The sequence below is a fragment of the Choloepus didactylus genome, chromosome 4, assembly GCF_015220235.1.
Source record: "Choloepus didactylus isolate mChoDid1 chromosome 4, mChoDid1.pri, whole genome shotgun sequence".
Lineage (NCBI taxonomy): Eukaryota > Metazoa > Chordata > Mammalia > Pilosa > Megalonychidae > Choloepus > Choloepus didactylus.
In genome coordinates this window covers 108,018,542-108,032,896 of record NC_051310.1, presented here as the reverse complement: position 1 = coordinate 108,032,896, position 14,355 = coordinate 108,018,542, and the positions used below count along the sequence as shown (strand labels likewise).

The following is a 14,355-nucleotide window of genomic DNA, read 5'->3' as shown; positions in this document are numbered from 1 at the left end:
AACTGGAGGATCTAGAAAAAGAAGAGCAAACTAAACCCAAAATGAACAGAACAAAGGAAATAACAAAGATTAGAGCAGAGATAAATGAAACAGACAATAAAAAAAAAAAAAAAACAAGAGACAGTCAATAAAACCAAGTTGGTTCTTTGAAAAGATCAATAAAATCAACAAAGCTTTAGCTAGAACTGACAAAGGAACAAAGTGAAAGGACACAAATAACTAAAATCAGAAATGAAAAGGGGGACATTACTACTGACCTCATAGAAATATAAAATACCAGAAAAGGAGTCTATGAACAACTGTACGCCAACAAATTAGGTAAGCTGGATGAAATGGACAAATTCCTAGAAGGACACAAACTGCCTACACTGACTCAAGAAGAAGTAGCAGATCTCAATAAATGAACAACTAGTAAAGAGACTGACTCAATAATCAAAAACTTCCCAACAAAGATAAGCCCAGTATCAGATGGCTTCACTGGTGAATTTTACCAAAAATTCCAAGAAGAATTAACACCAATCCCGCTAAAACTCTTCCAAATCATTCTTTGAGGCCAGCATCACCCTCATACTAAAGTCATATAAAGACAACACAAGAAAAGAAAGTTACAGACCAAAATCCCTCATGAATTTAGATGCAAAAAATCCTCAACAAAATACTAGCAAACCGAATACAACAATATATTAAAAGTATTAAACATCAAGATCAAGTGGGATTTAGACCAGGTATGCAAGGGTGGTTCAAAATAAGAAAATTAATTAATATAATATACCACATTAACAGAACAAAGGAAAAAAGAAACACATTATCATCTTAATTTATGCAGAAAGGGTATTTGACAAAATCCAGCCCCTCTTCTTGATAAAAAAACACAGAACACTAGGAACAGAAGGGAACTTCCTCAACATGATAAAGGGCATATATGAAAACCTCACGGCTAACATCCTATTTAATAGTGAAAGACTGAAAGTTTTCTTCAATATCAGGAAAAAGAGAAGGATGCCCACTGTCAACACTGTACTGGAAATTCTAGCCAGAGCAATTAGGCAGGAAAAGAAAAATAAAAGGCATCCAAATTGGAAAGGAAGAAGTAAAACTTTCCCTATTTGCGGATGACATGACACTAGATACAGGAAATCCTGAAAAATATACAACAAAGCAACTAGAACTAATAAACAAATTCAGCAAAATGGTGGGTACAAATCAACACCCCCAAATCAGTGTTGTTTCTATACACTAGTAGTAAATAATCAGAAGAAGAAATCAAGAAAAAATTCCATTTACAATAGCAAATAAAAGAATCAACTATCTAGGAATAAATCTAACAAAAGATGTAAAGGACTTGTATTTAGAAAACTACAAAACCTTGCTAAAAAAAAATCAAAGAAGACCTAAAGAAATGGAAGTCCATTTCATGTACATGAATTAGAAGTCTAAATATTATTAAGATGTCAATTCTAGATAGAGAGGTGTGGAATTTAGTTAGTCCTCTAGAGCAACTAGTAAATAGCCAGGAACAACTAGTCTGGAACAACTGTTGGGGTGCATCTGTGACTGAACACACATCATACATCAGCCTGGAGTGGACGAAATGGCTGAGATCACAGCATAGAACTGTAAGTAAAGCTCCCTGAACTGGGGAGCTGGTGGCCCTTTCACACCGGCACAGCAGGCTGAACTGAAACATTCCCTGTGGAAAAAAAAAGCAGGTTACCTTGAGCGAGGGAAAGTAACTCAACCAAGCTCCACTTGTGGTTTTAATTAACAAATTTGGACTACTAAATACAAGCTACAAGCACAGATAAACCCAGAGCAAGCAGGAAAGGAACTTGGGTTCCTCCCAGCAGAGAGGAGGTGGGGTTGATGAAAAAAAAAAAAGCATAAATAATTAAAGAGAGGCTTTTGGAGACAGTAGAGCTCAGAATACTGGAAAATGCTGTGTCCCAGGAAAGGGGCACAGAGAACCTGGTACCAACACCAGCTGACCATTGAAATTGGGGGGTTGGGGACTGGCTCTGAGAAGGGGCTTTCTCTTTTTCCATTTTTTTCTCTCATCCTAAGTAGTTCATTAGAGAAAACCTCAGGCATTTTCAATTATCAGCACTGAGCCAGGCAAGAGTGGAGTTACAACAGAGTCAGGGAGACAAAGGATGAATTCAAGTACAGAAGATAAAAATCTAAAGGGTGTATCTTCCCTAAGAAAAGGGGGGCAGGACCCAGCTCAAGTGGTTGCTCTCCCTCAGAGAACTCAGACCCCAGGGCCTGGGGGCAGGGGTAACAAAACCCAGAAAACTTAATCTTGGCTTCTGATACCCTCAGTCCCTGGCCAGGACAGGGTCCACTGATAATTAAAGGGACCACACAACTTTACACCAGTGGGGAGCTGTGGGATGACAAGCACCACCTGCTGGGCAGGATAGGAAAAGCACAGAGCCTAGAGGCCTCAGAGGAAAATCTGACAATCTGCTGGGTCTCACCCTCAGGGAAACCTGATACTAAATGCAGCCTACTCTTGAGACCTGAGCCCATCTGGTCTGGGAAAATCTGATTAGGGTAATCAAAGAAACCAGATACCTAAACAAAAAATTATGAATCACACTAGGAAAAACAAAGATATGGCCCAGTCAAAGGAATAAACTTACACTTCAACTGAGATACAGGAATTGAAACAACTGATTTTTAATGAAACAAATCTCCTAAATCAATTCAAAAATCAAATCAACAATTTGAGGGAAGATATGGCAAAAGAGATGAAGGATATGGGTGAACATAAGGAAGAACTCGAAAGTTTGAAAAAACAATTGGCACTTATGAAAGGGAAGGCACAATACAAGAGCTGAAAAACACAATGGAGACATACAACAGCAAATTCGAAGAGGCAGAAGAAACAACTCATGAACTGGAGGACAGGCCATCTGAAATCCTACACACAAAACAACAGATAGGGAGAAGAATGGAAAAATATGAGCAGGGTCTCAGAATGAATGACAACATGAAGCCCAGGAATATACATGTCATGGGTGTCCCAGAAGGAAAAGAAAATGGAAAGGGGGCAGAAACAATAATGGAGGAAATAATCACTGAAAATTTCCCATCTCTTATGAAAAACATAAAATCACAGATCCAAGAAGTTTTTCAACGAACCCCAAACAGAATAGATCCAAACAGACCTATGCCGAGAAACTTAATAAGATTATCAAATGTCAAGACAAAGAAAGAATTCTGAAAGCAGCAAGAGAAAAGCAATCCATCACATACAAGAGAAGTTCAGTAAGACTATATGTGGATTTCTCAGTAGAAACCATGGAGGTGAGAAGGCAGTGGTATGATACATTTTGAAAGAAAAAAACTGCCACCAAGAATTCTATATCCAATAAAACTTCCTTCAAAAATGAGGGAGAGTTTAAAATATTCTCAGGCAAACAGACACTGAGAGAGTTTGTGAACAAGATACCTGCTCTACAGGAAATACTAAAGGGAGCACCACAGACAGGAAAAACAAGAGAGAGAGGTTTGGAGCACAATATTGGGTGATGGTAGTACAATAATGTAAGTACACTGAACAAAGATAACTGTGAGTACGGTTGAAAGAGGAAGATTAGGGGCATGTAGGACACCAGAAGGAAAGATAGATGATAAAGACTGGGACTGTATAACTTAGTGAAACCTAGGGTGGTCAATGATGATGATTAAATGTATAAATATGTTTTTACATGAGGGAGAAAAAATGAATGTCAACTTTGCTAGGTGTTAAAAATGGGGTGGTATTGGGGAAAAAAATACAAATCAATGCAAACTAGAGTCAATAGTTAACAGTAACATTGTAACATACTTCCATTAATTGTAACAAAGGCCATATACCAAAGCTAAATGTCTATAAGAGGAGGATATAAGGGAGGGTTATGGGACTCTTGGTATTGGTAGTGTTGTCTGATTTTTTTTATTACATTTCATTTTAATTTTATTTTTTCTTTTGTTGTTTTTTAGTTGTCTTTTTTTCTCTTTCCTTTTCTTTTTTCTTTTTACTTTTTTCGCCTCTTCCACTTTCTTTATGGAAGAAATGGAAATGTCCTTATATAGATAGTGGTGGTGAATGCATAACTATGTGATTATACGGGGAACCACTGATTGTTTACTTAGGATGGAATGTATGGTCTGTGAATAAAATCATCTAAAAAATAAAGAGGGATACAAGTGCTGGAGAAAATGTGGAAAAAGAGATGTACCTAACCACCATTGGTGGGGAAGTAGAATAGTACAGCCCATTTGGAGGGCAGTACAGTGGTTCCACAGGAAGCTAAGCATGCATTTGCCTTATGGTCCTACAACCCGGCTACTGGGTATATACTTGGAAGAACTGAAAAGTGGGACACAAATGGATATCTGCACAGCGGGGTTTATGGTGTCAGTATTCACAATTTGCAATGGATGGAGGTGGCCTAAGGGGACATCACCTGATATACAGAATGACAAACTGTGGCATATACATACAATGGAATATTGAGCTGCTATAACAAGGAGTGAAGTTGTGAGGTGAACGCACATTGAGGACAGTATGTTGAGTGAAATAAAACAGAAATGGAAAGAAAAACATCATAATGCCTCACTAATATGTACTAAGTATAATGTGCAAACTCTGAGAACTGAGTCTGACAGCATAGGTTATTAGGGAAAGGCTTATTGTAAAGGTCCCTAGATTGAAAGCTCTTACAGCAGTCACATCTTTTCCTGAGTTGTCATGGTTATTTCTAAATTCTGAGATGCTGAGCTCTTGATGTGTAACTTGGTCTGTCCCTGGAACTTTAGGTATCTGTGTAATACCTGAGACTCAAAGCCAGAGTCTGGCAGCTATGAATGTCAGCATTACCCCATACAGCAAATGTCAAGGAGTCTAAAAAAAGAGATCAGACTTCAATTAGAGATATGAACAAAATGGATTTGGTTAAGACTAAGGTAAATGAGACTAAAGAATAAAGGACAATAGAGACGGTGTTTTTAAAACTTCAACTTATGTGTGAAACCAAAGGAAGAGATGTTCATTAGGTGAAATATCTATATTTTTTGTAACACACTATATAATTTAACTTGTATGGTCAGTGTATTCAAACAATGTTATTACGCGGAATGTTGAAATAGGGAGTGAAATCTGGTTGGCTTGTACAGGTTAGTATGAAGCCCCAATATATCCCAGAGTAATCTGAGCAGAGATAAAAATGTATTTGCAAAGCCCCCTAGAGGGACTGGGGGGAAATGCAGAAATATTAAATTTCCCTACCTGGGGAATTAATATTCTCACAAGCATTGGGGGCTACCAATTTAGAAGGCTGAGTCTTCAATCTTGGTGCTTGCCCTTATGAGTTTGTTATTGCAAAGGAGAGGCTAAGCCTACTTAAAATAGGGCCTAAGTGTCACCTGCAGAGCACTTCTTTTGTTACTCAGATGTGGCCTCTCTCTCTAAGCCAACTCTGCAGGTAAACTCACTGCCCTCCCGGCTACGTGGGCCATGACTACCAGAGGTGTAAATCTCCCTGGCAACATGTGACTTGACTCATGGAGATGAGCTTGGCCCTGGCATCATGGGATCAAGAAAGCCTTCTTGGACCAAAAAGGGGAAAAGAAATGAAACAAAATAAAGTTTCAAGGGCTGAGAGATCTCAAATAGAGCGGACAGGTCATTCTGGAATTTATTCTTATGCATTATATAGGTATCCCTTTTTAGTTTTTAGTGTATTGTAATAGCTAGAAGGGAATATCTGAAACTGTTGAACTGCAACCCAGGAGCCATTATTCTTGAGGATGATTATATAACTATATAGCTTACACTGTGTGACCATGTAACTGTGAAAACTTTATGGCTCTCACTCCCTTTATACTGTGTATGAACAGATGACAAACGTGACTGTCCACTCATCAAACACTAACCTGAATTGGGAGGATTGCCCGAGATCACAGCATAAAATCTGTAAGTAAGAACTGTGGATCCAAATCAGGAGACCCCATCCCCACAGCCCGAGCTACAAAGCCTCGTGGTGCCAGAGAGAAGCTCTCTCCCAGCAAGCGAATATAGCTCAGCTGAGCTCCAACTGGGGTTTTAATTAGTGAGTGTGAACTGCTCCCCAACAAGTAGACAGAAGCTTTGGGTGACGACTGACCTTGGAGAGCTGGAGGGTCGCCTCAGACTAGCTCTGTTCCCTTTTCAACTAAGCAGAGGAAGCGTCAGCCATTTTCAGTTCCCGGTTCTGTGACCCAGACAGGGGTGTGGCACAGGCAGAGAGAGACCATTGAAATGCTAATGACCTCCCCCTAAGGCGTCTGTCTTCTCTAAGAGGAAAGGGGTGGGGCCCAGCTCTACTACCTGCCTTTCATTCAGAACTTACACCAGTCAAGAATTACAGGTTAATCTTTGCATCAGGCAGAGAGTGCCCCTGCACGGCCCAGCGGCCCGGGGCTTCCCTTGAGGGACGACGTGCACTAGTGATGTAGCACAGCCTTCCCTCAGCAGAGGTCCTGGAAGATCATAGCTGAGAAGGGGGGCCTGCTCGGAAAACCCAGGGACACTACATCAAGGCCAGTGGTTTGTGGGTCAGCGACAGAGAAAATCTGGGGCAAAACTGAAATGAAGGCTTAGACTCTTGCAACAGCCTTGAATTTCCAGGAACACCTGGGAGGTTTGAATATTAAAGCTGCCCTGCCTGCCTAACCACCCAGACACATGCCCCACATTCAGGGCAGACAGCTCCAATAACAAACCCAAACTGAGTTCACCAACTGAACCCCACAAAAATCATTTCCTCACACACCACAGAGACAGAGTTGGGGAGAACTGACTTGAAGGGTATAGGAGACTCACAGACGCCATCTGCTGGTTAGTTGGAGAAAGTGTACATCACCAACTTGAATTTCTGAAAAATCAGACTGGTATTTTTTTTTTTTTTTTTTTACAACTTGAAAGAACCCTATCAAGCAAAGCAAATGCCAAGAGGCCAAAAACAACAGAAAATCTTAATGCTTATGATAAAACCAGACAATATGGAGAACCCAATCCCAAACAGCCAAATCAAAATATCAGAAGAGACACAGTACTTGGCACAATTAATCAAACAATTACAATCAAGGAACGAAAACATGGCACAAGATATAAAAGACATGAAGAAGACCAGGAGCAGGATAAAAGGGACATAAAGAAGACCCTAGAAGAGCATAAAGAAGAAATTGCAAGATTAAATAAAAAAATAGAAGATCTTATGGAAATAAAAGAAATTGCTGGACAAATTTAAAAGACTCTGGATACTCATAATACAAGAGTAGAGGAAGTTGAACAACACCTCAGTGTCCTAGAAGTCCACAGAACAGAAAATAAAAGAACAAAAGAAAGAATGGAGAAAAAAATTGAAAAAATCAAAATGGATCTCAGGGATACGACAGATAAAATAAAATGTCCAAATTTAAGACTCATTAGTGTCCCAGAAGGGGAAGAGAAGGGGAAAGGTCCAGAAAGAGTATTCAAAGAAATTATTGGGGAAAACTTCCCAAACCTTCTACACAATATAAATACACAAAGCATAAATGCCCAGCAAACTCCAAATAGAATAAATCCAAATAAACCCACTCCAAGCCATATTATGATCAGACTGTCAAATACTGAAGAGAAGGAGCAAGTTCTGAAAGCAGCAAGAGAAAAGCAATTCACCACATACAAAGGAAACAACATAAGACTAAGTTGTGACTACTCAGCGGCCACCATGGAGACGAGAAGGCAGTGGTATGATATATTTAAAACTCTGAGAGAGAAAAATTTCCAACAAAGAATACTTAATCCAGCAAAACTCTCCTTCAAATTTGAGGGGGAGCTTAAATTTTTCACAAACAAATGCTGAGAGAATTTGCCAATAAAAGACCTGCCCTACTTCAGATACTAAAGGGAGCCCTACCAACAGAGAAACAAAGAAAGGAGAAAGAGATATAGAGAATTTTAACAGACATCTATAGAACCTTACATCCCAAATCACGAGGACACTCATTTTTCTCTAGTGTTCATGGATCTTTCTCCAGAATGGACCATATGCTGGGCCATAAAACAAGCCTTAATAAATAAAAAACAAAACAACAACAACAACAAAAGAAAAACAACCGAACATATTCAAAGCACAATCTCTGACCACAATGCAATACAAATAGAAGTCAATAATTTTTGAATTATCCACTATTTACTTCCTACATGATATAAAATACACAAACTCTAATGACAAATCAGTGGTTTTGAACTCAACATAAAACACGTAATTTTTTACAAGAACTATATAAAAGTGGGGGAATGGATGAGTATAGGTACATAGTTTATGTGTCCTATTGAAATTAAGTTGGTATCAAAGAAAAACAAGATTGTTATGGATTTAAGAGTTTAACTTTAAGCCCCACAGTAAACACAAAGAAATTATCAGAAAATATGACCATAGAAATGAAAAGTAGAGTATGGGCTAAGAGAAATGGGGGAAGGGGCAATGGGGAGTTAAGAAATGAGTGTAGGGTTGCTGTTTGAGATGAAGGAAAATTTCTAGTAATGGATGGTGGGTAGGTGATAGCATTACAATATTCTAAATGTGATTAATCCCACTAATGGAATGCTAGGGAGGGGGTGGAATGGGAAGATTAAGGCTGTATATATGTTTCCACAATTGAGAAAAAAAAAAAAAAAGTCTAAATAGATGACAATTGAATGTCAAGGATGACCCTGGATGGGATCTGAGGATGGAGGACAGGTGGCTCAAAGGGACACAGTTGAGACATAAGGAAAAGGAAATATAGAATGTAAGCTTTGTATCATTGTTGAATCTCTTATACTTCTTAGCTGTGCTTAACGGGATTGCATAAAAGAATGTTCTTGTTCATGGGAATTGTATATGTGAATTATAGTGTTTGTTCAAGGATGTGTGCAGCTAGCTCTCATATGTTCAGAAGACAGAGCAATAGATGAAGGATGATAGACAGGGAGGGAGAGAGGGAGGAAGGGAGGAAAAGAAATAGCGGTGTGACAACACGTTAAAGTTAGTGGATCAGGGTATCAGAGGGGGTCAGGGAATGCTGGAGTTCTGTGTATGGGGTTTGTATTGTTTTTGCAACTGTTCCTATAACTTTGAATTTATTTCAAAATAAAATGTAAAAAAAAAAAAATAGGGAAGCATCTTCAGGACCTTGTGTTAGGCAATGGTCTCTTAGACTTTACACCCAAAACACAAGCAACAAAAGAAAAAATAGATAAATGGAACTACATTAAAATTAAAATTTTTTGTGCATCAAAGGACTTTATCATGAAAGTAAAAAGATAACCTACGCAATGGGAGAAAATATTTGGAAACCACATACATGATAAGGGTTTAACATACAAAGTATATAAAGAACTCTTACAACTCAACAATAAAAAGACGAACAACCCAATTTAAAAATGGGCAAAAGACTTGAATAGACTTTTCTCCAAAGATATACAAATGGCCAATAAGCAAATGAAAAGATGCTCAACATCATTAGCCATTAGCAAAATGCAAATCAAAACCCCAATGAGATATCATTTCACACCTACTAGAATGGCCACTATTAAAAAAACAGGAAACTACAAGTTTTGAAAAGGACGTGGAGAAATAGGACACTCATTATTCAGTGCTGGTGGAAATGTGAAATGATGCAGCCACTGTGGAAGACAGTTTGACAGTTCCTTAGTTAGCTAAGTACAGAATTACCATGTAATCTGGCAATCCCGCTACTAGGTATAGACCCAGAAAAACTGAAAACAGGGGCTCAAACATATTTGCACACTGATGTTCACTGTGGCATTATTCATAACTGACAAAAGATAGAAGCAGCCCAAGTGCCTCATCTACCGAGGAATGGATAAACAAAATGTGGTATATACATAAAATGGAATATACCTAGCCATAAAACAGAATGAAGTTCTGATATACGCTACAAAGTGGATGAACCCTAAAGACATTATGTGGACTGAAATAAGCCAGATACAAAAGGACAAATATTAGATGATCTCAGTGATATGAAATAATTAGAATAAGCAAATTCACTAAGTCAGAAACTAGAATATAGGTTACCAGAGGCCGGGGTGGTGGTGGGGTAGGGAATGGGGTAGGAAATGCTTAAACAATACAGAGTTTCTATTTGGGTTGAAGGAAAATTTTTGGTAATGGATGGTTGTAATGGTAGCACAACATTGTGAACATAATTAACAGCAGTGAACCATATATTTGAATGTGGGTAAAAGAGAAAATTGTAGGTTGTAAAATTTAAAAACAGTATTCAAACATGAAAAGAGCTGCTATACTGGCTCATTCTTTAACTATAAAATTGTGTTTCTGAATAGCTTGACTCTATGCATACAGACATATAAACACACTCTTGTTTTGACCTATTTTTAAAAATGTACCAAGGCAAAACTCACATACAGTAAAGTGCACAAATATTAAATGTACTGCTCAACAAATTTCTGCATATGTATACTTCGTATAATCACAACCCAGATCAAAATACAGAACATTTCCAGCTCCCTATTAGCTTCCTAATGGCCCATCCTACTCAGTAACCTCTCATCAAAGCGTGGCCTTTATGCTGACCTCTAATACCAAAGATTAGTTTTGACTGCTTTTGAATGTCATATAAATGGAATCAAATGTACGTATTCTTTGTATCTGATTACATGAAACATTACTCTGTGAGATTAATCTGTTTTTACATTTTTCATAGCTTCATAAATTTTTTTATTTATAAAGAAAAAAAATTACTTTTGTTATGTACTTTGAAGTTATTTCCCCAAGAAGGATAAAAGATTCAAACTAAGCCAGCCACCCTCTTCACTGATCCCCAGTAATGAACAACCTTCAAAAAATATATATGGCCTTGCAAAACAAATCTATGCAGTTAATTGCCAGTAGAGTGGTTAACCTTGGTGCAGGGAGGGTGGGTAGTGACAAGAAGCTACCCACCTGTTTTAGTTTCTTAGGCTGCTTTAAGCAGGTACATGAAATGGGTTGCTTTTTATAATGGGAATTTTTTAGCTTACAAGTTTACAGTTTTGAGGTTGTGAAAATGTCCAAATCAAGGCATCATCAAAACGAGGCTTTCTTCCAAGAGAATTGCTGCCAATGATCCTGGACTCCTCTGTCAAATGGCATATAGCGGCGTCTGCTGATATCTCCCTTCTCTTTCAGGTTCGGTTGATTTCAACTTCTTGCTTATCAACTTCCTGCTTCCGTGGCTTTCTCTCTCTCTCTCTGTATTCATCCCATTTATAAAGGACTCCAGTAAGAGGATTAAGACCCATCCTGAATGAAGTGATTCACATCTTAACTGAAGTAGCCTCATCAAAAGATGTTACTCACAATGGGTCCACATTCACAGGAATGGATTAACTTTAAGAACATGCTTTTCTGAGGTACATACAGTTTCAAACCACCACATCACCTTTCTGGGTAGCTTCTGGGAATGCTAATGTCCTAGGAACATGATAATGTTCTGTTTCTTGATCTGGGTGTGTTCAAATTATTAAGTCTTCAACTTAGGCACTTATATTGTGTACTTTTTATGTATATTACATTTGATGTATATTTTATGTATATTACATTTTATGTATATTACATTTCAATAAAAAGTTAAAAAAAAAAGTATGGACTTGGAAAAACTCAAAGCTAATTGATCCAACCAAAGATGAGTATATAATCTGGCTTTACTAACACACCACTCATACTCGCCAGTTTTCTAATTAATCCATATACATACAAAATCCTTGCTGACATAATCCTGGAAATACCACTATTCATTTATATGACCCTTTGTTTTTATCATCATCATAAACACTGCAAATTTACGAGTAAGAATATGAAGTTTTGTAAGGTAAGGATGAAAAATGAGAAAGGTAGAGGAAAAGAAACTGGAAGGAACTAAAGATCAATTACCCACTAGTCAATTTCAATGATCTCATTTAATCTGTAAAACATCTCTTTGGAGAAAGGGACCATCACCCCAGATTTGCTGAAGAGACCAAAAAAAGCTCCAAGACTTTAAATAGTTTTCCCGAGGTCACACTATAAAGAACAAAGCGATGATTCAAACTGAAATTTGACTCCAAAGCCCCTTCCTACCATCCATACAAATTATATGAAATAATTTATTGAAGCTTTCCATACCTCATAATATTTATATCTATTTTTCAGAGCCTCAATAGTTCTTAAGCTTTCTTCATGTTGCTTTTCTTTAGCCACCAAAAGGGACTTCAGCTTTTCTTTCTGAAATGGAAAGGAATAAACAGAGGAATTTAAATTGTGCTTTAAATGGGTTAAAAATATGTCTTAGACACCCAGGGGAGTGAATCTCCCTGGCAACGTGGAATATGACTCCTGGGGAGGAACGCAGACCTGGCATCGTGGGACGGAGAACATCTTCTTGACCAAAAGGGGGATGTGAAAGGAAATGAAATAAGCTTCAGTGGCAGAGAGATTCCAAAAGGAGCCGAGAGGTCACTCTGGTGGGCACTCCTATGCACACTTTAGACAACCCTTTTTAGGTTCTAAAGAATTGGGGTAGCTGGTGGTGGATACCTGAAACTATCAAACTACAACCCAGAACCCATGAATCTCGAAGACAGTTGTATAAAAATGTAGCTTATGAGGGGTGACAATGGGATTGGGAAAGCCATAAGGACCACACTCCACTTTGTCTAGCTTATGGATGGATGAGTAGAAAAATAGGGGAAGGAAACAAACAGACAAAGGTACCCAGTGTTCTTTTTTACTTCAATTGCTCTTTTTCACTCTAATTATTATTCTCGTTATTTTTGTGTGTGTGCTAATGAAGGTGTCAGGGATTGATTTGGGTGATGAATGTACCACTATGTAATGGTACTGTAAACAAACGAAAGTATGATTTGTTTTGTATGACTGCGTGGTATGTGAATATATCTCAATAAAATGAAGATAAAAAAAAAAATATGTCTTAGAAAATGTGAATTACTTTGAAGATTGGAGACAACAATGAATTCCCCAATCTGATGAGTTTTAATTATTAGTAGAGTTGGTAATTTCCACAAATATATTAATAAAACATACAACACATACAAGCAATATTATGAAAAATTCAAATTTGGGCTACTTGTTTTAAATTTAATATTTTCAGGCATTTCTTTATGATATTTAGAATTTACATCTTTTCAAGAAAAGTTTCACAGAAAATCAGCCATTCACAAGCAATAACAACAAAATGCCTATGATACCCATGCCATTTACTCAAAATATACAATTACAGTCATGTGGTAGGTTTTCTTTCTCCCCTTTAACAACAATCACAAACAGAATCCTGATCTCCATCTCAATTCAGGATTTAAACCTCTACCACAATATCATCTTCAATTTATGTAACATTTTTACAGCTTTATAATAAAATTTATCATCCTACCTCATTTTCTAGATCATCAGCAACCATTACTTCCTAAATTATAAAAAAAAAGAAAAAAAATTTATTTTAATTCTTGAAAGTTTATTTTAAAAGGCATGGAAGCCTGGCAAGTATCTTTAAAAAGACTGGCACACATCTTTAATATTAGGTCAAGGATGAGAGAAGAAAATGTCCATGCACTATCAAGTCTGTTGCATGAGTTATTCATTTTTTTCATCAAACAGGCTCAGAAACACTTTCGATTCTTCCGAGAACCCATCAATCACCAAGTCCTACTAGTTCATGTCCCTCACATCTTCCATCTATTCCTCCCTGTCTAATTTCATAGCTCCAACTATACAGTTCAGACCTTTGTTATTACCATACACCTATATTAGTGATAATTGCCTTCTTTTTTAACTTTTTTTATTGTGAAATATATCATATGTACATGAGTGTAAATAAAATGTACTATTTCAATATTTTAAATATTATTTAAGGAATAATGAAATGAACATCTGTATCACTCTTCTTATATACTTGAAAGGAATATATATTATGTATTTCTTAAAGTCCAGGGTTAAATATATACATACATTAGATCAAAACTGTTAATTTTGTTGTTCAAAGATGCTATGAAGAGGACCTCATGACAAGGAACGAAAGCATCTTGCGAATGGTAACATGAGTAGCTTGGAAGCAGAGCCCCCAGTCCTTCAGATGCTGCAGTCCCACCTGACAGCTTGATTTGCAGCATCATGAGGGACCCTGAGCCAGAGCCACTATGCTCAACCATTCCCAGTCCAACCTTCAGAAAGTGTATGAGATAATAAGTATTTGTTATTTTAGCTGCTGAATTTGAGGGCAATTTGTTCAATATCAATAGATAACTAATAAATCTTGTATCTCTGGATTAACTTTATTCTA

The 14,355-nt window shown here is 37.4% G+C and overlaps 1 protein-coding gene across 5 annotated transcripts in view; it reads right to left on the bottom strand.

Annotated features, from left to right (window-relative positions):
• Positions 1-14,355, bottom strand: part of UACA (uveal autoantigen with coiled-coil domains and ankyrin repeats) — a 154,293-nt gene that overhangs the window by 36,890 nt on the left and 103,048 nt on the right. For all 5 annotated transcript variants that reach the window (XM_037833538.1, XM_037833536.1, XM_037833535.1 and 2 more), the window contains exons 12-13: positions 13,450-13,482; positions 12,186-12,284 (exon numbers count right to left, since the gene is read on the bottom strand). In XM_037833538.1, coding sequence (XP_037689466.1) covers positions 12,186-12,284; positions 13,450-13,482 — 132 coding nt within the window. The remainder of the gene's footprint in view (positions 1-12,185; positions 12,285-13,449; positions 13,483-14,355) is intronic.